A 23,483-nucleotide genomic window follows, 5' to 3' on the forward strand; every position below is an offset into this window, starting at 1 on the left:
TGGGATTTGAGATAAGAAGCAGGCAGTAGACTACGTCTTTCTTTTTCTCCTTCTTTTCATTTTTTAAAGAATTATGTCTTTTTTTTTTTTTGGAAATTGAGAGATGGGGTGGGGAGCGAGAGAGAGCCAGGCAGACACCTGCAGCCCTGCTTCACCACTTCTGAAACTTGCTCCCTGCGGGTGGGGACCGGCAGCTTGGGCCTGGGTTCTTATGCATGAAAATACATGCCTTTCAGCGGGTGAGCCACCACCTGGCCCCATAAACTCCCACATCTTGACAGTCACTCATCTCTGTCTAACCATGGCCATGGCCGCAACCTTCTTGGCGAATAGCTTTCCATCCAGCCCATTTTCTTTGTCCTGTACCTTTCCTCACATACCCACCCAAAAGGGTTCTGTCGTTGGCAGGAAGCCCTGGGATAGCAGAGTCTCTATCTGTCTGGCTACTCTGCCAGATGTAATCAGATTTTTTTTTTTTTTTGTCCCCATGGCACTGCTCAGCTCTGGCTTATGGTGGTACAGGGGATTGAACCTGGGGTTTAGGAGCCTCAGGCATGAGAGTTTGCATAACCATTATGCTGTCTCCCCCGCCCTCAGCCCATTTTCCTTGTCCTGCACCTTTCCTCACATACCCACCCAAAAGGTTTCTGTCCATGGCAGGAAGCCCTGGGATGGCAGAGTCTCCATCTCTGTCTGGCTACTCTGCCAGATGTAATCAGATTTTTTATTCCCCCCCTAACCCCGGAGCACTTCTCAGCTCTGACCTACGGTGGTGCGGGGCATTGAACCCCGGGGCTTTGGAGCCTCAAGCATAAGAGTCTCTTTGCATAACCATCGTGCTATCTTTTTCCTAGCAGGACTTCCTTTACGGGTCTATTTCTTGCTGAGGCTCCCACCCTTTTTGGTCAGAGAAATACAAGTACAGTGGACTTCCAATCAGTTCGCCCGGCCTAGAACCCGCCCCATCAGGGCTGGGCTGAGCGGGCCGGCAGGATGCTGTGTGGCCGGCCGCACGTCGCCATGGCAACGACTCCCGCGGTGGAGGAGAGGGCCGGGGGGGGGGGGGGGTCAGCGTCGCCATGGCGACAGCGCAGCGCGCCGGCCGCGGCCCGGGGGATGCGGGGGAGCCGGGCGGGGGGAGCGCGGAAGTCCCCGCCCCCGGCCCGCCCGCGGACACGGATTTGAAACCGTTGGTCGGCGGCGGCGACGGGGAAGGCGGCCAATTGGAAAGCGTGCTCGCGGGCCGGCAGGTTGTGCTTCTCTTTGGACTCAGCCCCGGAGGCCACGGCCGGGTTCTGGAGTGGAATTTGGCGGGGCGGGGCGGGGGCTGGGGTGGGGGCGCCTGCGGGCCCCGGGCGTCCTCTGGGCCTGGGGGTGGGTGTGGGGGCGCCCCGGGGCCGGGGTCTCCTGGCTGCGGGGGGAGCCCGCCCACCCGGAGGTGACCGCGGGTGTAGACGCGGCCCGGGGCGGCCTGGGCCTGGGGTCCCGGTCCCGGGGAGGCCGCAGAGCCTCCGGACACCCGAGTGTGGACACTTGCCTCCCGGAACTGGGCCGGGGACTCTGCACCGAGGGCTTCCCAGGGGGCTGGCCGCTTTGTTTCAGTTTAATTTAAAGTGTATGAGTGACTGCATTATTGATTTACAAAACTGCAAGGGAGCAGGGGTTCAGCTCCGCAGCATTGCCACCGCCAGAGTGCCCTTTCCCTGATCCCTCCAATGCAAGCGATGGCGGTTCTCTTAAGGCTGCAGACAATGCGTTCGCTATTATTTTACAACTGTCTGGCTCTGTTTGTTTAGATTTGCCCTCCCCATGGTCCCATCGTCTCTTCTTTTCCAAGTCACACACACACACACACACACACACACACACACACACACACACACACACACACACACACACACATCTATTGCTACAGCCAAATCTCTCTCCTTTTTCCCTCTTTTCTCTCCGCTTCCGGATGGAGTTGGAGGTCAGAGCTTTCTGGCTATCTTCCCCTAACATTTCACCCCCACTGGGAGTGTGGATCTAAATTCTTTATGGGGAGGTCTGGCTTCTAGAATTGCTTCTCCGCTGGACATGGGTGTTGGCAGGTGGATCCATCCCCCAGCCTGTCTCTGTTCCCCTTGTGGGGCAAGGGTTCTGGGGAGGTGAAGTTCCAGGATATATTGGTGAGGTCGTCTGCTCAGGGAAGTCAGGACAGAATCATGGTAGCATCTGCAACTTGGTGGCTGAAAGACATAATTCGGGACAAAATGGTTAATGAACAGGAACCAAAGAGTAACAGAACAGATGAAAATAGGGCTCATAGAGTCGAAAGAAGCCAGGAAGTCCATTTTAGGCGTGTTCCTAGGGGCCCACGACTATGGTAGCTTTTGCTGGAGTTTGATAGCTGACATGGAGTTGGACAAAGATGTTGTCTGAGAAGATAGTGTCAGACTTGAGAAAAGGGCTATGAAGTTGGATTAGGGCAGAGAGTAGCTCCCAATCCTGAAGAAAATCTCTGAATAAAATGAACTGTTTACCCCATCCACCTGACCCAGGAGCCTGTGTGACCCTCTCCGTCCCAGGTCACAGCTGGGAACATTCTAGGCTGCTCTCATGTCAGGACCCGTCTTCCTCCAGGGGCAGACTAGGCTGACCAGCCTCTCTTTGGAGAGCGGGGCCATCTCTACAGTTGCTATTCTGCAGTGAGGGCACGGTCCCGGAGAGGCCCACAAGAAGGCTTATGCTGATGTTCCTGATGGAAGTGACCAGGGATGGTAGAGAGACGGATCGATGAGAGGTCTAGACTCCTATTATCTGGGTGGGAATCCAAAGGTTCCCTGACTAGGGCCCCAGATAATGGGGTTGTCTGGTATTGACCAAAATGGCCATTTTGAGTTGAGCCAGTCTGTTGTTCTTACCCAACTTTTGTAGTTCTCTCTTTATCTGACAACCTTAGACTTTCTCCAGGTTGTTTAAGTGGTGAGTGTCATTTGTTGTTCCCAACCAGAATTAGGTTTTTGGGATTTGTCTTTTTTTGACGTTTCTGCTAGGTTGCCAAACTAATTTTCTCTAAGTCTGATTGATTTAGAGAATTTATGACTCCTTGGGCCCTTCTGCTAGGATCACAGGATTATTAGATCTGAGTCTAATCATGGAACACCGTTAAACACTTTTGCTTGGAGTTATATCATTACTCCTTTATTATAAATACTTGTACACCTATGCCCAGTACTCTGGGCCCTAGCCCACATCTAGTATCAGTAACTTATTTTAGGTAATGTGCCATCTTAAGTGGAACTAGGTGGTCCACGTGTTAAGAAAGACCTCACCAGGTTTGAGGAGTTGGGTGGTTGACATCTTAGGCTCGGTATCTCTGGCTAACAGGCCGCAGTAAGAAGTCAGTAGCAGTGTAACATGGGATGGTAGCACTAGGAGCATTGATTTGACTGAGGTCAACAGAGGTAGTAGGACAGTAAGAAATCAGAGGAGGCATCCAGAAATATGGGCATAGTCCTAGAGGTTCTAGGACTAGGCGAGAGGAGGATTTTAAAGAGAATGGGAAGGGTTTCTTGTCGTCTTAGGTTTTAAAAAGGGCAATAGTTAATGATTATAACCAGATTAGTTGGTGGTTAGTTTTTCTATGAAAATCAAATGGTTATCATTACAGTGATATACTTGACCTCACTGTGCTTTGTGCCCTTAGGGGTATCTGGAAGTCACAGTATCATAGATACTGACAGGACCAAATGTTATTTACTTTTTTTTTTTTTTTTGCCTCCAGAGTTATCCCTGGGGCTCAGTGCTGGCACTATAAGTCCACCCCTCCCAGTGGCCATTTTTCCCCTTCTAATTTATATTTTATTTTAGTTTAAAAATTAAAATTAAAAGTTTTTTTTTAAATTCTATTTATTTGAAACTGAGAGGGAAGGGGATGCTAGAGAGGGAGAGAGACAGACACCTGCATCCTTGCTTCACCACATGCCAGTGGGGTTTGGAAGCGCAAATCCAGGTACTTACGCTTGGTATTATGCCTGCTTAACCAGGCATGCCACCACCCGGCCCCACGGGCTGTAACAACTGTCCCAGGCAACTTGGGCAGAACCTGCTGAGTTTTGAGCTAGGAAGTAAGTGTTCCACTCGGAGGTTCGGGTCCCGATCACACACCAGGAAGTCCGGAGTCACAAGCCAAGTACAAGAGCCTTTCCTAGCAAACTGAAGCTGGGGTCCCCAGAGCCTCCACGCAGGGGGAGCCTTGCGACCCGGAACATTTCTCATCCCGGCTGCTTATAGTCCGCACAGGGTGGGGACAGGTGGGGATGTTTACGTGGAACAAGGAACAAGTCGGTGTCGGGTCAAAGGGCTGTCCTCCTTTCTCAATATTCGGGGACTTTCTTGCTCGTCTCTGATTGGTTGGGTTCAGGGTGAAACTTTTTGTTAATGCGGGGGAGGCTGAGGTCAGACCTGACATAGAGGAGGGTGTCCAAGGTGGAGTGCCTCTGACCTCCTCCGTGATTATTCTATGTAACTGTGAAAGAGAACATGTAAGTCAACGGGGACAAGTTTTATTTTTGTTTGGGCAGGCATTTATTATCACTTCTTAATACTTAAATGGGAGCCAAATAGGGCTGGGGAGATAGCAACATGGTTCTGCAAACGACTCTCCTGCCTGAGGCTCCAAGGTCCCAGGTTCAATCTCCCAGCACCACCAGAGGCCAGAGCTGAGCAGTGCTCTAGTCTCAGTCAGTCTCTCTCTCCATTTCTCTCTCTCTCCCCATCTCCCCGTCTCACTGAAGTAAAATAAATTAACACTCATAGTGATATGAGCAAAATAAGAGGCGAGTGCAAAGACGTGAGTTTCTCTGTGGTATTTGCTCAGCCTGTAGGTGGGGGCGCCGGATCATGTGTACCCAGTGTTGGCACCCTGCCGCCCTTGGTGTGAAAAGCAGGAGCAGGAAATCCCACCGTCATCATCAGGGTGGCTGACAGGGACAAGCACACGCAGCATGCTCCCTGCACGGCAGAAAGCCTCCATCAGTGAACACACCAGAGGCCCAAGTCATGGGGAACACGTACCTGTAAGACATTCTGATTACGTCAGGACACGTTTTAAAAGTTCCTTCTCCTTTCCTTTCCCTCCCTCCCTTCCTTCCTTCCTTCCTTCCTTCCTTCCTTCTTTCATTCCTTCCTTTCTTTCTTCCAGGGTTATCGCTGGGGCTCAGTGCCTGCTCTATGAATCCACTGCTCCTGGAGGCCATTTTTCCATTGTTGTCATTGTCGTTGTTGGATAGGACAGAGAGAAACGGAGAGAGGAGGGGAAGACAGAGGGGGAGAGAAAGACAGACACCTGCAGACCTGCTTCACCGCCTGTCAAGTGTCCCTCCACTGCAGGTGGGGAGCCCGGGGGCTCGAACGGGGATGCTTGCAACAGGTCCTTGTGCTTTGCACCACGTGAGCTTAACCCCGCTGCACTACCGCCTGGCCCTCTAAAAGTTCTTAATTGACCCAGTGTGGTTAAGTTAGATAAGGCTGCATTGAGCAGAATTGATTTTAGGCAGCCTGCAGAAAGATGTTTATGGCGTTTGCCAGTGGGCTGGATGTATGAACAGCAAACTGGTTGTGAACCAGATTTGTTTGAAGACCTTTTAATATTTGCAACTTGCTTAGACTTCCTGGATTTCTGTGCCAGCTAAGCACCTTGAGAAGGTCTTAACCTATTTTTTAGTTGCCTATACAGAAATAGTTTTGTAAAAAGACAATGCCAGTGGGGTAATGAAAGACTCCAAATATAGAGTGTCAGTACAAGCAACAGCTAGCCTATTTAGGAAGTAACTCATGTGACTGATAGGTGCGCTAGAAGTACTTTACCCTGAAAGTTATTTTTCTTTCCAGTTCCTTAAGCCTGCAGTCTAATAAGTAGCGATAGAGCTCTCACTCACTGGAGCCGATTAGAATGCAATCTGTAAGATGTGATTTCTGTAACAAGAATTCCTTGAAGGTTTGGAATGATGATCTTTTTTTTCATTTGTTAATTTTGTTGGAAAATAGATATGCATATAAAGAAGCAGTTTTAGCTTCTACAACTCTCACACTCCCTTTTTTTTTTAAATTTACTTATTATGAGAGAGAATGAGATGGGCGTGGGGGCGAGAGAGAGCAAGCAGGGAACTGCTCATCCATGGCCTACGGCAGTCCCGGATGTCTGGCCTGTGGCTTCTGTGCTCCTTCCCTGCACTGCCACGCTGAGCTATCTATCGCCAGGACTCTTCACGGGCCTTGAGCACCACCTGCATGTGCTCCTGTACTGAGGTGTGCTCCCAGCGAGTGAGACCGCCTTTCAGCTTTTCAGAGCACTGTTCTGTTAGCTGTTCACGTACCTGTAAATGGCCAGGTGAACGATCTGACGGGGATCCAAGAGCTAGGGATTTCCGAAGTTTATTTAATCTGAGCTCTCTGCTCTACTCCCTGACAGCGGGTGAGTTTTAGTTCCCTCTGGAGCTGAGCACTCACAGCTCCCCCGTTTGTCAGGGGGTTTGTTGGGAATTAGTGATCCTCGGGTCTCATTCCCGCTCCAGTTGTGGGTGTCCCCAGACACAAGTCTCAGGACATGGACAGGACACACGGGTCACAGTTTGGGAGTGTACTTCAAGCCCACGGCTGGGCTTAGCATTCTGGCTGTGGACTTCTCATTAGCTTGCTAATCCATGTGTGTCCAATGTCCAGCAGGAGTTCACCGCCTTCTGTTAACAAGCACACAGTTCAAACAGTTATGTAGGAACACAGCTAGTCACTGCAGTAATACAAAACAAAACCAACTCAGTTCACCACTCAGAAGATGCATTTAAGTAAAACGTACTTTCACCAAGTTTTGAATTTGAAAACAAAATTCTTCCACTGCATTGCAGAAGGTAGAATGATCTGTCTTGGTCAAAGGAATTCAGGGCATGTAGTATTTCTGTTTTAGAGGACCTGTTTAATACTCAGGACAGAAACATTTAAAACAACAACAAGGATCGATCATGTTAAAGTGGCTCCTTAGTTCTTATAATGTTAGCGTTTATTTCCCAGCTTCTACTAGGTGCCCTTTAATTCACTAGTTACTTAACAGAAAGGATGTCCCACTAGGTAGTCTTTGAGAGTGACTTGTTTCTCTGCTTCCCATGTTGGCTGGGTCACTAACTCTTTCCTTCCTGGTGGTGAGGACGGTTTCTTCCTGTGACCGCATCACAGTCTGCTCATTTCCTAGATGAAGGTTGTTAATGTTTGATGAAGAGGACAAGAAGAGGTGCTTGGAGATAGCGTATTTATTTTACCTGGATGAGTACCTGGGGGCGTGCTTGGCCCCAAAGGGAGCACGTCTGTAGCCGGTCGGGAAGCCACCAAGCAGGCAGCCGCACACCTGCTTGAGCGCACACATCACAGCGCACAAGCGGGAAGCTTCACGAGTGGTGAAGCAGGGCTGCGGGGGCTTCTCTGTCTCTCTCCCTCCCCTCTTGATGTCTCCCTGCCTCTCTCCAAAAATATATGTATGTAGACAGAGAGGGAGAGAGGGAGAGAGGGAGAGAGAGGGAGAGAGAGGGAGAGAGGTGGGGGTGCGCTAACCTGTACTTAGAGTGATGGCATCACTTTGCTTTCTCCCAGCAGTGCTTGAGAGCTCTCACTTCCTGTCTTCACCAACATCTGGTGACATTTACACTTCTCTTTAGCTGTCATGTGGTTTTTATTGTGTATTTTTCTTGATGAGTCATGCACAACATCTTTGTATGTGGTTACATGTCTTCTGTGTATCATCTAGAGTAAATAACCAGCTTCTCTGCTGATTATTTTTATTGGTTTGTTTTCTTATGGTTGTTTTTTTATATATATTTATTTTCCTTTTTGTTGCCCTTGTTTTATTGTTGTTGTAGTTATTATTGTTGTTTTTAAAAATTTTTAAAAAATATTTATTTATTCCCTTTTGTTGTCCTTGTTGTTTTATTGTTGTAGTTATTATTGTTGTTGTTATTGATGTCGTTGTTGTTGGATAGGACAGAGAGTAATGGAGAGAGGAGGGGAAGGCAGAGGGGGGAGAGAAAAACAGACACCTGCAGACCTGCTTCACCGCCTGTGAAGCGACTCCCCTGCAGGTGGGGAGCCGGGGGCTCAAACCAGGATCCTTATGCTGGTCCTTGCACTTTGCACCACCTGCGCTTAACCCACTGCGCTACTGCTGGACTCCCATTATTGTTGTTGTTATTGATGTCTTTGTTGCATAGGACAGAGAGAAATGGCAAGAGGAGGGGAAGACAGAGGGGGAGAGAAAGACAGACACCTGCAGACCTGCCTCATCTCCTGTGAAGGAATTCTCCTGCAGGTGGGGAGCTGGGGGCTGGAACCGGGATCCTTTGCTTTGCGCTACCTGCGTTTTTTTTTTTTTTTTTTTTGACTTGCCACCAGGGTTATTGCTGGGGCTTACTGCTGGGATCCCATTTGCCACTTTTTTTTTTTCTCTCTCTCTCTCTCCCTCTCTCTCTCTCTCACCTATTCTCTCTCTCTCTCTCTGGACAGGAGGGGAGGGATACAGAGAGGGAGAGAAAAAGACACCTGCAGACCTGCTTCACTACTTGTGACAGGTGGGGAGCGGGGGCTTGAACACCCTCCCTTTCGCATGGTGGTGTGTGTACTTACATAGGTGCACCACCGCCCGACCCCCATGGCTGAATTTTTAAGAGGTTTAGGAGACATCAATTATAAAGATTTTCTCCAGTCTGTGGCATATCTTCTCAGTAACTTGACAGATTCTTTGTGGAATTGTAGTGTGGTGAAGTCCAAGGTCTCTTTCCTATAATGAATTGTGACTTCTTCTTTGCTTCACTGAAAGTTGTGAAGATTTTTCTTTTAAGAATTTCAAAGCTTTACATTTTTCATTAGTTCTGTCATTTATTTGGATTTAATTCTTTATATACAGTGTGATGCTTATGTTGATTTTTTTAATATTGATGTTCTATTGTTAACACAATTTGTTGTAAAACTTCCAGAAGTTGTAACTTTGTCAAAAATCAATTATCTATAGTTTGTTAACTTCTGGTCCCTCACCAACATGTTCCAGTCATCTGCATGTTTTTTTCTTTGGCCAGTAACACCTGTAGAGGGTTTTTTCAAATTAAAACAAAATTTCAATTTTGATTATTATTTTTTTTTAATTCTGGGTAGTGACAGAGAGAAATTGAGAGGTAAGGGGAGATAGAAAGGGAGAGAGCGATTTTTTTCTTAATTGCCACCAGGGTTATCACTGGAGCTTGGTGCCTGTACTAAGAATCCAGAACTCCCAGCAACCATTTTTTCCTTTCTATTTTATTTATTTTCACTTTATTATTATTATTTTTTTATTTAAGAAAGGAGACATTAACAAATCCATTGGATAAGAGGGATATAGTTCCACACAATTCCCACCACCCGATCTCCATATCCCATCCCCTCCCCTGATAGCTTTCCCATTCTCTATCCCTCTGGGAGCATGGACCCAGGGTCATTGTGGGATGCAGAAGGTGGAAGGTCTGGCTTCTGTAATTGCTTCCCCGCTGAACATGGGCGTTGACTGGTTGATCCATACTCCCAGTCTGCCTCTCTCTTTCCCTAGTAGGGTGGGGCTCTGGGGAAGTGGAGTTCCAGCACACATTGGTGGGGTCTTCAGTCCAGGGAAGTCTGGTCTGCATCGTGCTGGCATCTGGAACCTGGTGGCTGAAAAGAGAGTTAACATACAAAGCCAAACAAATTGTTGAATAACCATGGACCTAAAGGCTGGAGTAGTGCAGATGAAGTGTTGGGGGGTATTCCCTGCATGCTCTTGTGTACTTCAGCTTTCAGGTATATATTTTTCCCTAGCTTATGGGCACAGGTGAACTTATGCTCTATCTCAGGGGACCTGGACAATATCTAGGGTTGGGGACTTTATTGGGGAGTGGACCACCTGGGATGGAATTAGAGAATACTATGAAAGGAAAGGTCTCACCCGAATGATGAAGCTGAAGGGTTGTCATTCCACACCTGGCGTCTCTGGTCACAGTCTTAAGTGAAGCATGTTGGGGTGGCACTCGTTGAGTTGATTAGGTTGTGATCCGCGGATGCAATATTATTTGATTTGGATTGAGAGAAGCATGCAGGAAAGTGGGCCCCACCCTAAGTTTCCATGACTGGGGAAATATAGGCTCTGTAGTGGAAATGTGAGGTTCCTGCTGTCTTAGGGTTCAAGAAGACAATGGATAGTTATTGTTATCATCACATTATTTGGTGATTGGGTTAACTTTGAAAAGTCCCTTTGTATGGTGGTGTGGGGGATTGAACCTAGAACTTTGGAGCCTCAGGCATGAAAGTCTTTTTGCATAACCATTATACCATCTACCCCCACCCTTTCCTTCCTTCCTTCCTTCCTTCCTTCCTTCCTTTCTTGCTTTCTTTCTTTTTTTTTTCTTTCCTTTTTCTTGTTAGGACTGAGAGAAACTAAAAAGTACATGGGGAGACAGAGAGAGAAAGATACAGACCTGTTTCACAACTCATGAAACTTTCCCTGCAGGTGGAGACCTGGGATTTGAACGGGTCTTCTTGTGTATAGTAACGTTTGTTTGTTTTAATTAGAGACAGGCAGAGAGAGATTACAGTGCCAGAGCTCCCTCCAATGTGACAGGAGCTGGACATAAATAAATAAATAAATAAATAAATAAATAAATAAATAAATAAATAAATAGAAAGGAAGAGAGAGAAAGGGAGACACCTGCAGCCCAGCTTCACCACTTGTGAAGTCTGTCTCCTGCAGGTGGGGACTGGGGGCTTGAACTCGGAGCCTTGCACATTATAATGTGTGCACTCAACTAGTCCACCACTGCCAGACCCCTGATAATTGTTTTCACTTTTGTTTCCTTTCCCATGTAAATTTTATAATCAGTCTGGATAGATATGTAAATACAGACATATACACATAGAATGCTGTTGGAATTTTGTTTGGGATTGTATGACGTTTCTTTGATCTGTTTCATCAGAATCTTGTAGTGTTCAGCATAAAGATTCTTACTGTTTTGATTTCAGATCTTTTACAGGTTGAATTATGGACGTGGGAAGCGAGGAAGAGAAATGGGAGAAGCTGGATGCGGAATTCGATCACTTTGTGGTGGATATGAAGCCCTATGTTTTAAAATTACCCCACAGGGCAGGTAAGAACATGTTTGAAATTTATGTTCTTAAGATATTTTTTTTTCTTTTAAAAAGATTTTTATTAGTGATTTAATAATCATTAACAAGCTTGTAAGATAATAGAGCTCCACACAGCTCGCACCACCAGAGTTCCCTGTCCCATCCCCTCCATTGAAAGCTTACCTGTTCTTTATCCCTCTGGGATATAAATCATGTATAAATCGGTGCCTGCACAAAGAATTCACTGCTCTCCATGACCTCTCCATTCCTTTTTTTTTCTTTTTCCTTTTCTTTTTGATAGAGACAGAAAGAAATTGAGAAGGAAAGGAGAGAGAGAGAGGGAGAGAGAAAGAGAGACCCATGCAGCCTTGTTCCACCACTCATCAAGTTTTCCCCCTGCAGATGGGGGCTGGGAGCTTGAACCTTGGTCCTTGTGGATTTTAATGTGTGTGCTTTACTGGCTGTACCACTGCCTGCCTACCCCCCCCCCCCCCCCGGGCCAACGTCTTTTTAATAATCTTGTTTTTAAGGTAACATTGGTTTACAAAATTATAAATGCTTTATAAAGAAAATTCTTCTCCCCTATCATTTCTCCCCTGCTGGGAGTATGGTCCCAGGATCATTATGGGGAGCAGAAGGTGGGAGATCTGGCTTCTGTAATTGCTTCCCTGCTGGACATGGGCGCTGGCAGGTGGATCCACACCCCCAGCCTGTTTCTATTTCTCCCTAGTGGGGTAGGGCTCTGGGGAGGTGGGGTCCCAGGGCACATTTGGTGAGGGCAGAACAGACTTGTTTTGGTCACAGATGCACCTGCTTTTTTTTTTTTTTTTTTTTGCATCTGCCTGTAACCCAGTAGGCTCTCACCCCTGAATTCACCAATTAAAGGATCACAGACTCCCTTCTCTCACCGCCAGCACTGTGTGTTGCCTTGACTCCGAATTCTCTGGCTTCAGACCCACACCCCTTCTCACCCCAGCCATGCATTGAGCACCCACCTGGGCTGTGGTGTTTCTGCTCGTCTCAGCTGTAGCTGGTGAATGGTGTTACGTCTGATAGTTGTAGATGTTTGTTGCTTTGGGGAGTGTCTGATCCGGTCGCTGTTACTCCTTGGCCACGCCTCCCGGACACCCCTCTGCTCTTCAAAGTGAGTAGTTTATGTTTTAGAGCTCATTCACAATGGTGTTAATTAGCATTGACTGATATTTGAACACTCTTCTCCTCTGATAGTCACTCTGATTTGTGTATGTTAGATTTTCTGAACAGAAAACTTTCTATTTAGGGCTGTGTGGTAGCGCCGTCTGTAAAATGCACAAGTCATCATGTGGGAGGACGGGGGTTCCAGCACCTCAAGTGCAGATGGGAGCCTCACCAGCCGTGGGGCAGCCCCCACCTCTCCTGCCCCATTTTTTTTTTTCTCCATCTCTATTACTAAAAAAAAAAAAAGGAAAATTTGATTGTCAGGAGTGGTGGACTTATTATTGCAGAGACACAAAGTCTCACTGATAAGTTTGAGGGCTTAAATAAATAAATAAATAAATAAATTAAATACAGCTTTCATATTAAATATGTCATGTAGATATATTACTAATCAAAAGTGTTTATATCACTTTTCTTGCAGTGATTTTTAAATTTTTTTAAATTCATTTATTCCTTTTTGATGCCCTTGTTCTATTGTTGCAGTTATTATTGTTTCTGTTGTTGTTGTCATCGTTGTTGGATAGGACAGAGAGAAACGGAGAAAGGAGGGGAAGACAGGGGGAAAGAAAGACAGACACCTGCAGACCTGCTTCACCGCCTGTGAAGTGACTCCCCTGCAGGTGGGGAGCCGGGGGCTCAAACCAGAATTCTTATGCCGGTCCTTGCGCTTCACACCACCTGCGTTTAACCCGCTGCGCTACCACAGTGGTTTTTTTTAAAGGCCCATCAGACAAGCTTACTTACAATCTTTGTTTAGTGAAACATTGTTGGTGTTACAGAGCTGACTTCTTTTCCTTTTGGTTTGCTTGCTTGTTTTGTCATTGCTATTTAGCTTGTGAACGCCCCCCCTCCCGCCCCCAGAAGCTCCCATGTGGTGGCCAGGGTATTGAACCAAGTCCCTGTAATGTGTGCGCATGCCAGCCCCCACTTGGTCCTTATTGATTTAATTAGTTGACGACGGACACTTGGAAACATCTCAATCAAGAGCATGAACATTCTTCACTTACAGCTTCTTACAGTCAACTTCTACCTTGGATCAGTGTTTCTCCCTTAATTTTCAGTAGAGAATTGAATGATTTTAATTAATCAGATGCACAAGGTTTTAGGTCATCACAGCGTTATGTAAATTTTAGTTTACTACAGCGTATATAGGAATTTTTTTTAACTTCTAATTTTAAATATTTATATTGGATTGAGACAGCCAGAGATCAAGAGGGGGGGAGACAGGCAGCGAGAGAGACAGAGAGACACCTGCAGCCAGAGATCAGGGGGGGAGACAGGCAGCGAGAGAGACAGACAGACAGAGAGACACCTGCAGCCAGAGATCAAGAGGGAGGCGGAGACAGGCAGCGAGACAGACAGACAGACAGACAGACACCTGCAGCCAGAGATCAAGAGGGAGGGGGAGACAGGCAGCAAGACAGACAGACAGATAGACAGACACCTGCAGCCAGAGATCAAGGGGGGGAGACAGGCAGTGAGACAGACAGACAGACAGAGAGACACTTGCAGCCAGAGATCAAGAGGGAGGCGGAGACAGGCAGCGAGAGAGACAGACAGACAGACAGACACCTGCAGCCAGAGATCAAGAGGGAGGCGGAGACAGGCAGCGAGACAGACAGACAGACAGACACCTGCAGCCAGAGATCAAGAGGGGAGGCGGAGACAGGCAGCGAGACAGACAGACAGACACCTGCAGCCAGAGATCAAGAGGGAGGCGGAGACAGGCAGCGAGACAGACAGACAGACAGACAGACACCTGCAGCCAGAGATCAAGAGGGAGGCGGAGACAGGCAGCGAGAGAGACAGACAGACAGACAGACACCTGCAGCCAGAGATCAAGAGGGGAGGTGGAGACAGGCAGCGAGACAGACAGACAGACAGACACCTGCAGCCAGAGATCAAGAGGGGAGGCGGAGACAGGCAGCGAGACAGACAGACAGACACCTGCAGCCAGAGATCAAGAGGGAGGCGGAGACAGGCAGCAAGACAGACAGACAGACAGACAGACACCTGCAGCCAGAGATCAAGAGGGGAGGCGGAGACAGGCAGCGAGACAGACAGACAGACACCTGCAGCCAGAGATCAAGAGGGGAGGTGGAGACAGGCAGCGAGAGAGACAGACAGACAGACACCCGCAGCCCTGCTTTGCCACTTGGAGAGCTTCCTCCTGTAGGTGGGGATGGGGGGCTCAAACCCAGGTCCTTGTGTACTTATAACACGTGCACTCAACCAGGTGTGCCGCCAACTGGCTCCCTATTTCTTTTATTTGAATGTGAGAGAGAGAGACAGACATCAGAGCATTTCTTAGCTCTAGCTTATGGTGGTGCTGGGGATTGAACGTGGGACCTCAGAGCCTTGAGCATGAGTCTTTCTGTTGAGCATGAGTCTTTCTGTGTAACCGTTATGCCGTCTCACTCATCAGCCCACTCTGTGACCTCACGTGTAGTTCATTTTTAAAGGCTAGCTGTCATTACCTAGGATGGTAAAACTGCTGTGAGGAAAGTGGTAGATCTGGACCCAGCAATTTTTATAGGTGAAAAGTAAAAGAATACGACCCTTAGGAACCGAGAGATGGGGCGGGGGAGAGAGCATCGTGGTGATGCAAAGAGACTCTCATGCCTGAGGCTCCAAAGTCCCAGGTTCAATCCCCTGCACCACCATAAGCCAGAGCTGAGCAGTGCTCTGATGAAAAAAAAAAAAAAGAAACCAAGAGATTAAAATAGATTTATGCCTTGTGTTAGGTAATCCTAAAATTAAGTCAGAATGATAAAAGATTTTTGTTAATGTAGCTTTCATGAAACCTAAAAGCAATTCTGTTTCATGGGAAGATAATATAATCAATAGAAGTATGAATTAAATTGTACTCTATATTTTTAGATTTTAAAAGAGATGATTATTTTATGAATTTGCCTGTAAATAAGTGCAGTTTAACTAAAAGAAAATCCTAAATAAACAAGCTAAACATCTCCTCCCTCTACATATACACATACACATACACATACATATACGTAGACGATTTTTTACTTATTTATTTTTTACCCAGTGCCCTGCTCCCTTCTGGCCTTTAGTGATATGGGAGATTGCACCTGGGGCTGTGGCGCCTCAGAAATGAGAGCCGTTTGGCATAACAGTCAGGCTGTCTTTCTGGCCTCGTATTTTTGAAGACTTACTATAAAACATGGGGGCTGGGAGATAGCATGGGGAGACCCTGGGTTTCAGTCCTGGGCCAGGCGGGAGCACCACAGAGCGTCAGAAGAAGCCCCACAGACGGCGGGGTGGTGCTCTGATGCCTCCTGCCCCCTCCCCTCACCCCCACTTGAAGTGGAAGGAATGAGAAAGCTGTTCTGAGAAGACTGGCATCATCACACGTATAAGAAGACTCAGCATCGCGTGCAAAATGAATGCTGTTAAAAAAGGCTTCTGAGACTTACGTTAGATAACATTTAAAAGGGCTTAAGAAATTACTTGCAGAAATGTATTTTGTTAAATTTTCTTTTTAAGAGATTCATTGGGGCCCGGTGGTGGCGCGCCTGGTTGAGCGCACACGTTACAGTGCGCAAGGACCCAGGTTCGAGCCCCAGGTCCCACCTACAGGGGAGAAAGCTTTGCGAGTGGTGAAGCAGGGCTGCAGGTGTCTCTCTGTCTCTCTCCATCTCCCCCCACCCTTTAGATTTCTGGCTGTCTCTATCCAATAAACAAATAAAAGATAGTTAAAAAGAGAAATTTATTATGATTGAGGCAACATTGCACTATGACATTGTACGTGGTTCAGGTGTGCCTCATTAAAAGCTGCTATGTATGGGGGCCGGGCAGCAGCACAGCGGGTTAAGCGCATGTGGCACAAAGCGCAAGGACCAGCTTAAGGGTCCCGGTTCAAGTCCCCGGCTCCCAGTGCCTGCAGGGGAGTTGCTTCACGGGCGGTAAAGGAAGTCTGCTCTCCCCTTTTCTGTCTTCCCCTCCTCTCTCCATTTCTCTCTGTCCTATCCAACAACGAATGACATCAACAATAACAGTAATAACCACAACAAGGCTACAACAACAAGGGCAACAAAAGGGGGGAGAATGGCCTCCAGGAGCAGTGGATTCATGGTGCAGGCACTGAGCCCAGCAATAACCCTGGAGGCAAAGAAAAAAAAAAAAGGAAAGAAAAATAAAACTACCATGTACATCCTATATCAGATTCACCACAAACACGTCTGACCCTGTCTTTCCTTCAGGGCACAGCTGCCCCCTTTTATTTGACTCCCACACCCTCCTCTCCTCTTCTTTGAGATTCCTAATTGGTCTTATCGTCTAAAAGCTTACTTAAAAAGTTTTTTTTTTTTCTGCATTTAAAACTTTTTTGTGATAACTAGTGGGTTACTCGATTGTAAGGTTAGAGCCTAGTTCCCCACGGCGGGCGCTCACTCCCATGATTCTGTGTCCCTCCCCTCCCAAAGGTAACTACCATATTTCTTACAAGATCTTGGAAACCACTTGCGTGCTTTTGTTTCCGTTGTTGTTGTTTTGTTTCTGCAAGTTCACGTGTATCAGTTCTCTAGATTCCACATCTGAGTGACACCGTCTGGGAGCTGTCTTTCATCTCTTAGTTCATTAAACACAAGCACCTCCAGCTCCGTCCCTCCACTGTGTCCCAGAGAACACTGTCATGTTTTCTGCCTGCAGAGTAGTAGTCCATGGAGTATACGTCCCCCTAGCTTCTCTGTCGAGTCACCTCTGGATGGCCATGTAGGCTGCTTCCACTCTGGCTCTTCTGAATAATGAGGCTGTGAGCATATGTCCCTCCAGATTAGTGTTTGCATGTCTGAAAAGCTGCTTCGAACAGTAGTTCATCTCTCTGTGTTCTCTATATGTCACGTGTGTGTGTGTGTGTGTGTGTGTGTGTGTGTGACATCATGTAGTGTTTGTCTTTCTCTGTTTGATTTATTTCACTAAACCTAATGCTCTCTGGGTTCCTTTCTGTTGCGAAGGGCAGAATTTATTTACTTATTTATTTATTTATTTATTTATAGCTGAATGATATTCCCAAATGTATGAAAACCATACCTTTCTATTCATTTCTCAGCTAGTCGGCAATTAGATTGTCTTCAGTCTTTGGCTATGATAAGTGATGTTATAATAAATATGCGGTCATATAAAGAGATTGGAGTTTATCTCTCTACTGGTTTGTATAATTAATTACATCTGTAAAGACTTTCAACAACAACTAATACTGTTTTAGAGATTTTTTTTTACAGCAAAACTTTATCTTAGAAATGTTTTTTTTAATATTTATTTAATTTATTTATTCCCTTTTGTTGCCCTTGTTGTTTTATTGTTGTAGTTATTATTGTTGTTGTCGTTGTTGGATAGGACAGAGAGAAATGGAGAGAGGCGGGGAAGACAGAGAGGAGGAGAGAAAGACAGACACCTGCAGACCTGCTTCACCGCCTGTGAAGCGACTCCCCTGCAGGTGGGGAGCGGGGGTTCGAACCGGGATACTTATGCCGGTCCTTGTGCTTTGTGCCACATGCGCTTAACCTGCCGCGCTACAGCCCGACTCCCCTTAGAAATGTTTTGATAGTAATACAGAGATTGTGTGTGTGTGTGTGTGTGTGTGTGTGTGTGAGAGAGAGAGACAGACAGACAGAGAGAGAGAGAGAGAGAGAGAATTCTTAGCCTTTGTGTTGCTGCTCCCCCCCCCCCCCCAGTCAAACTCTAGATAATGGATTGGTAAACTTGATAACCCACAGTTCAAACCCAGCTGCTTTTTTCTGGGGTGTGGGGAGTGTGGGGGGTAAAGTTTTGTTAGCCGACAGGACGCCCCTTGGTGTGCGCCTTGGGGCCTGACTGCTTGGCGCCGCAGTGGGCGAGCCGCGGGCACATTGCCGCCTCACCCTTGAGAGCACGAGTTCGGTGAGCCCTGCTCTTGGCAGAGACAAGCGTGTCTCTTTTTTTTTTTTTTTTTTTTTTTAAATAGATGCCAAAAGATCAAATCTTGCAACAGCTCTTGTGTATTCCTAGAGCGACAGAGGTGCGCGCTGTGGATCAGAAAGCTGTGCGAGCCCTCGGGCACGGGCGCGGGCACCGGGGGCAGGAAGAACCGCAACCTGCACGCGCAGCTGCTCCTGCACATGCTCCGGCGGGGGGTGCTCGAGGGCCCCTTCACGCACCGCCCGGAGCCGGGGACCCTCAAGCCCTTACCTTCCTACATGGTGAGTGAGTGCCCTGCGCTCCCTGTCATCGCCTTAGAAGTGCGAGTTTGAGACTCTGGGGTGGGTGGGTGGGGGGAGAGGAAAAACAAAACAGAACAAAAGATAAGAATGCTTAGGAAAACCGCACGGGCAGAAATACAGTTCTTGCTGATATGTACTAAGAACAGCCGTCATCAACGACAATAAAGGTGGCGTTTCATCGCCGGGGGGAGGAAGAAAAAAAAAGCTTGGCATCGGGCTGCAGTGCATGGGTTGAGCACACACGTTACCATGCCCAGGGCCCTGGGTTCGAGCCCCCACTGTCCTCCTGCGGTGTGTGTGTGTGGGGTCACTTTGTAAGTGGTAAAGCAGTGCTGCGGGTGTGTCTCTTCTTCTTCTTCATCGTCACCATTTTCTTCTTTCCTTTCTATTTTTTCTCTCTCTTTAGCCACCAGGGTTATTGTTGGGACTCAGTGCCTGCACTTGGAATCCACTGCTCCTGGAGGCTACTTTTTCCATTGTCCTTGTTGGCGAGGACAGAGAGAAATTGAGAGGGGAGGGGAAGACAGAGAGAGGGAGAGAAGCAACCCCCCCCCCACAGGTGGGGAGCCAGGGGCTCTCGAACCCAGATCCTTGTTCAGGTCTTTGGACTTCTCGCCGAGTGCTTAACCCTGTACACCACCACTCAATCCCTCTTTCTGCTTCTCTGTCTCTCCTCCTCTCTCATTTTCTCTCTGCCTTATCAAATAAAAGGGAAAGAGGTGGGCGTGGGGGCAGAGAAAGTGACTACTGGGAGCAGTGGATTTACGGCACCCAGCCTCAGCAATAACCCTGGTGGCTATAAATAATAAGTAACCTAAATTAAATTAAAAAAATAAAAGTGCATGTTTATATGACTTGTGGGAATGATCATATTAAGTTGCAGTGCTAGGTAATCTGTTTTTCTTTCCTCTTTGATTCCACTTTTTTCATTTTGAATAAAAGTAAAAGATCATCTTATACATAAAGAAGAACCATACTTACTAATTAAAGGCAGCAAGTGAATTTTAAATTCGTTTAAAAAAATCTACTCGTTTATTCCAAGAGAGAATGAGAGGAGATAGACAGGCACTTGGCCACTTTCAGGAGGCCCCAGGCATTGAACCCGCAGCTTCCGGGCTGCATTCATACTCAGTTATAATGGAATTAGAGGGAATGTCTTCATTTTATGAGTAATAACAGTGACAGCGACAAGACTGCCCGGGGCACCCCAGCTAGTATATGCTATGACAGGAAACAGAGCCCAAGTTTTCAACTCTTGTTCCCACTTTATGAAACAATTTAGCATTTTTATTTTTTATTATCGTGATTTATTAGCCCATTGGTGTGTATATGTGTACAACCACTAGTGATCATAGAAATAGGAAGGAATATGACTTAAAAGTTTCTGTTTGAAATTGTTTTTACCACCTTTATTTATTTATTGCATAGAGACAGCCAGAAATCGAGAGGGAAGGGGGTGATAGAGAGGGAGAGAGACGGAGAGACACCTGCAGCCCTGCTTCACCATTTGCAAAGCTTTCCCCCTGCAGGTGGGCACCAGGGCTCAATTCCTGGCCCTTGAGCATTGTAACATGTGCGCTCAACCAGGGGCATCCTCCTGGGCCCCCCACAACTGGTTTCTCTTGCAAGACAGTCGTCGTTTTGAGTCTCCGGCACCATCAGCTGGAGTGGAGCAGTGCTCTGGTCTCTCTCCGTATCTATCTCATTAAAAGAAAAGAAAAGAAACATTAAAATAAGCATTGGGTTTATATTTTGTCGATTCTTATTATTCACCATGTCTCTCACGAAGCAGAACACAGCTAACATGTAAAGGGACTACCCAGTGGGCATCTCGAAATATCTTCGGTTTCGCTGTGCATCCAGTGATGTATTCTTATAGACTCGAACTTAATTTATTTGAAAGGTTATCCAACTCGCAACTTGATGTGTAGCTTGATTCTCTGAGTACATTGTGAAAGAGTGATCCTTCTAATTTTTAAACATCAGTCCATCTATTTTGATGAACCAAACCCAGCCCGACTGAAAGCATCAAGCCCCGAAGGATTACCAGACTGGCTCGTGGGCGAGCTGGGGACCGGCGAGCACAGACTGGGCGAGTCCTGGAAGCTCTCTCCTGGAGAAGACTGCTCTCTGGGGCGGTCGCCTGCTGAGGTGCACAGGTAAGCCCTGGGCACGGGGTCTGCAGTCTGTTTGCCCGTTACCCTGTCCGTGCGCCGACTCAGGATTCATGCACGCAGCTTTCTCTTACTTTATGGTCAGTTGTCGGTTTATTTTATATGTGTGTTCGAGTTGAGGAATGTGAAAAGGTGTCCGCCCGGTGGGTAATGCTGAGTTTCGCTCCTCTGTGTTTCACGCGGGTCACCTCTTGATGTCTCTGTATGTTTTTGTGCTTGGGTTTATGTAGCCGTGTATATTTGGAAGAGCAGTCATGAATGACCTTGTAGTAGCACCATTTTTTTTATTTTCCTCTATGACAGTTATGAATTGAGAACATTATTGATGATTTCAATATATCGTGTACAGCTTAAAATTTATTGTTGAATTTTGTTTTTTTTCCCCTCCCTCATTTAACAGTCTTTGTTTTGGTTTAATAAAATAATGAATAGAATTCTGAAAGCCGCTAAGCTGGATTTTCCTACTAAAATACTAAACTTTAGTAGAATTTTTATAGTAATAATAAATTTCGAAGTTTTTTTCCTCATTGTTACCACCACTCACAGCAGCCATCAAAAATATTTTTTTTGGTAGAGACAGAAAAAATTGGCAGGTGAGGGGGAGATAGAGAGGAAGAGAGAATAAGAGACAACTGCAGCCCTGTTTCATTGCTTGTGAAGATCCCTCCCTGCATGCGGGGACTGGGGACTTGAACCTGAGTCCTTGTGCACAGGACCCTGTGAGCTCCCAGGGGCGCACTGCCCTCTGACCCCGGATTTCTAGGTGTCTTTTTCTTTTTTTTTTTTTTTTTTGCCTCCAGGGTTATTGCTGGGGCTCGGTGCCTGCACCACGAATCCACTGCTCCTGGAGGCCATTGTACCCCCTTTTGTTGCCCTTGTTGTTGTGGTGGTTATAAATGTTGTTGATGTCGTCGTTGTTGGATAGGACAGAGAGAAATGGAGAGAGGGAGGGGAAGACAGAGAGGGGGAGAGAAAGACAGACCCCTGCAGACCTGCTTCACCGCCTGGGAAGCGACGCCCCTGCAGGTGGGGAGCCGGGACTTTGAACCGGGGTCCTTGAGCTTTGTATCATATGCACTTAACCTGCTGTGCTACCGCCCAACCCCCTAGGTTTCTTTTTTAATTTTTAAGTTTTTAAGTTTTTCAATAGACGAATGGACTGTTATTATTGTGCTCTATAACTTTGACCTTTATGAGACCCAAATGAAGTTGAACTTTGATCAGGTTTCGAGTTTTACTTTTGGCATTGTTCCCTGAAACGTCAAGAATATCGAGTAGTGAAGGTCAGGAATGGGGCTCTCGGCTGGGCACACACTTCACCTTTCTGAAGTGCCGGGGTAGGGGCCTCACTCCCCACCTACAGGGAGGAAGCAGGTCTGCTGGTGTCTTTTTTCTCTCTCTCTTCCCATCTCTACCTCCCATCTCAATTCCCCCCCCCCTCTCTCCATCTCTCTTTCTCTCTCCATATATATATATATATAGATATAGATATAGATATATCTGCTTGGAATAGTGGATTCACAGTGGCATCACTGAGACTCTGTGTTAAGCTTGGTGGAGAAAAACCCTGGGTCCTGTCAGCTGACACAGATTGTTCACTACACACTTGACTCCTCAGCGTTCTCTTATGCATTGTAGTTCCAGGAACTTAACTTAGTCGACAGTGTAATCTTCTCCAATATATCTTTTGGGATCCTCCTTAAATATAGAAATGTCACTAGTACTTTGAAATGCCTGCATGATTGATATAGTCTGGCTCTGTGTTTTTCAGACCCCTGGCATCGTGGTAGAAAAGTAAAGATTAATACAAGTCAAGAGATTCAGGGCGTGTGAGATGGTTACCAGAAAGGGAAGCAAAAGGGAGAGGCAAAGAGGAAGTGTTGAATGTGATCAATGATTCGTTCACAAGAGTAAAATCAGTGAAGAGATGAGTCCACACTGGGTGTTAGTAAATCTTTTTGCATTCATAGGAGATTTAGAAGTAAAAACGTGCCGGGAGAGCCTGAGGGTGCTTCTTCCCGAGCAAGTGCTCTCTGGGTTGGAGAGAACTCAACTGGAGCCAACCTAGGCTGCTGCATGGGAGAGGGATCAGGAACTCGTGCCGAGCTAATGTCGCAGGAGATACACTCTGGGACTCTTGGAGCCGGAAAGAAATTCCAAGTGTGTTTACTCAGAAACAGCTTGTATATATACTTGCCAAGTAGGGTGGAAACAGGATGTGACATAGAGAGGGTGGAGCAAAAAGAGACTGGTGAAAATTAGGGTGTGACAAGGAGAGGGGGCAGAGCAAAAAAGAGAGTATGAACCAGCGGGATTAAACCAATGCCCTGGAGGCAGGGTGGTGCTTAGTCAACAGTGGTTATGTAAATAGAATACAATATTAAGCAGGGGGGATTAAACCAGTGAAACAGAAGGGGTTTTAGAAGCAGAATTAGAAGCATACCAACAAAAATGTACAATTGTACAGCCTTACAATAGGCAGATGGAGGAGGTATGATGATACTGTGGTCTATTTACAAGGAAAAACAGCTTTCTTGGCTGGCTGCAAAATCTGTTGAATGTTTGAGACCTTTCAAACTTAGGTCAGCTAAAAGCTGTCTTTTCTGCTAAATGATCAATCCCTGTTCATCACACCATAAAAGTGAAAGATAGTAACTTCTTGTGCGCGAAGCTTAGGCCAGAGGTTGAGAAGTGATGGTCTTAGTCCCAGAAGAGAAACAGACACAAACATCGGTGGCCTAGAATC

The 23,483-nt window shown here is 46.7% G+C and overlaps 1 protein-coding gene across 1 annotated transcript in view; it reads left to right on the forward strand.

Moving 5' to 3' along the window:
• Window positions 1-1,188: 1,188 nt before the first annotated feature.
• The window catches only part of CEP112 (centrosomal protein 112), a 416,214-nt gene continuing 393,919 nt past the window's right edge, over window positions 1,189-23,483 (forward strand). Inside the window, exons 1-4 of the mRNA XM_060202613.1 lie at window positions 1,189-1,250; window positions 11,044-11,168; window positions 18,352-18,542; window positions 20,550-20,722. Coding sequence (XP_060058596.1) covers window positions 11,063-11,168; window positions 18,352-18,542; window positions 20,550-20,722 — 470 coding nt within the window. The 5' untranslated portion in view covers window positions 1,189-1,250; window positions 11,044-11,062. The remainder of the gene's footprint in view (window positions 1,251-11,043; window positions 11,169-18,351; window positions 18,543-20,549; window positions 20,723-23,483) is intronic.

Source organism: Erinaceus europaeus, chromosome 12 (assembly GCF_950295315.1).
Source record: "Erinaceus europaeus chromosome 12, mEriEur2.1, whole genome shotgun sequence".
Lineage (NCBI taxonomy): Eukaryota > Metazoa > Chordata > Mammalia > Eulipotyphla > Erinaceidae > Erinaceus > Erinaceus europaeus.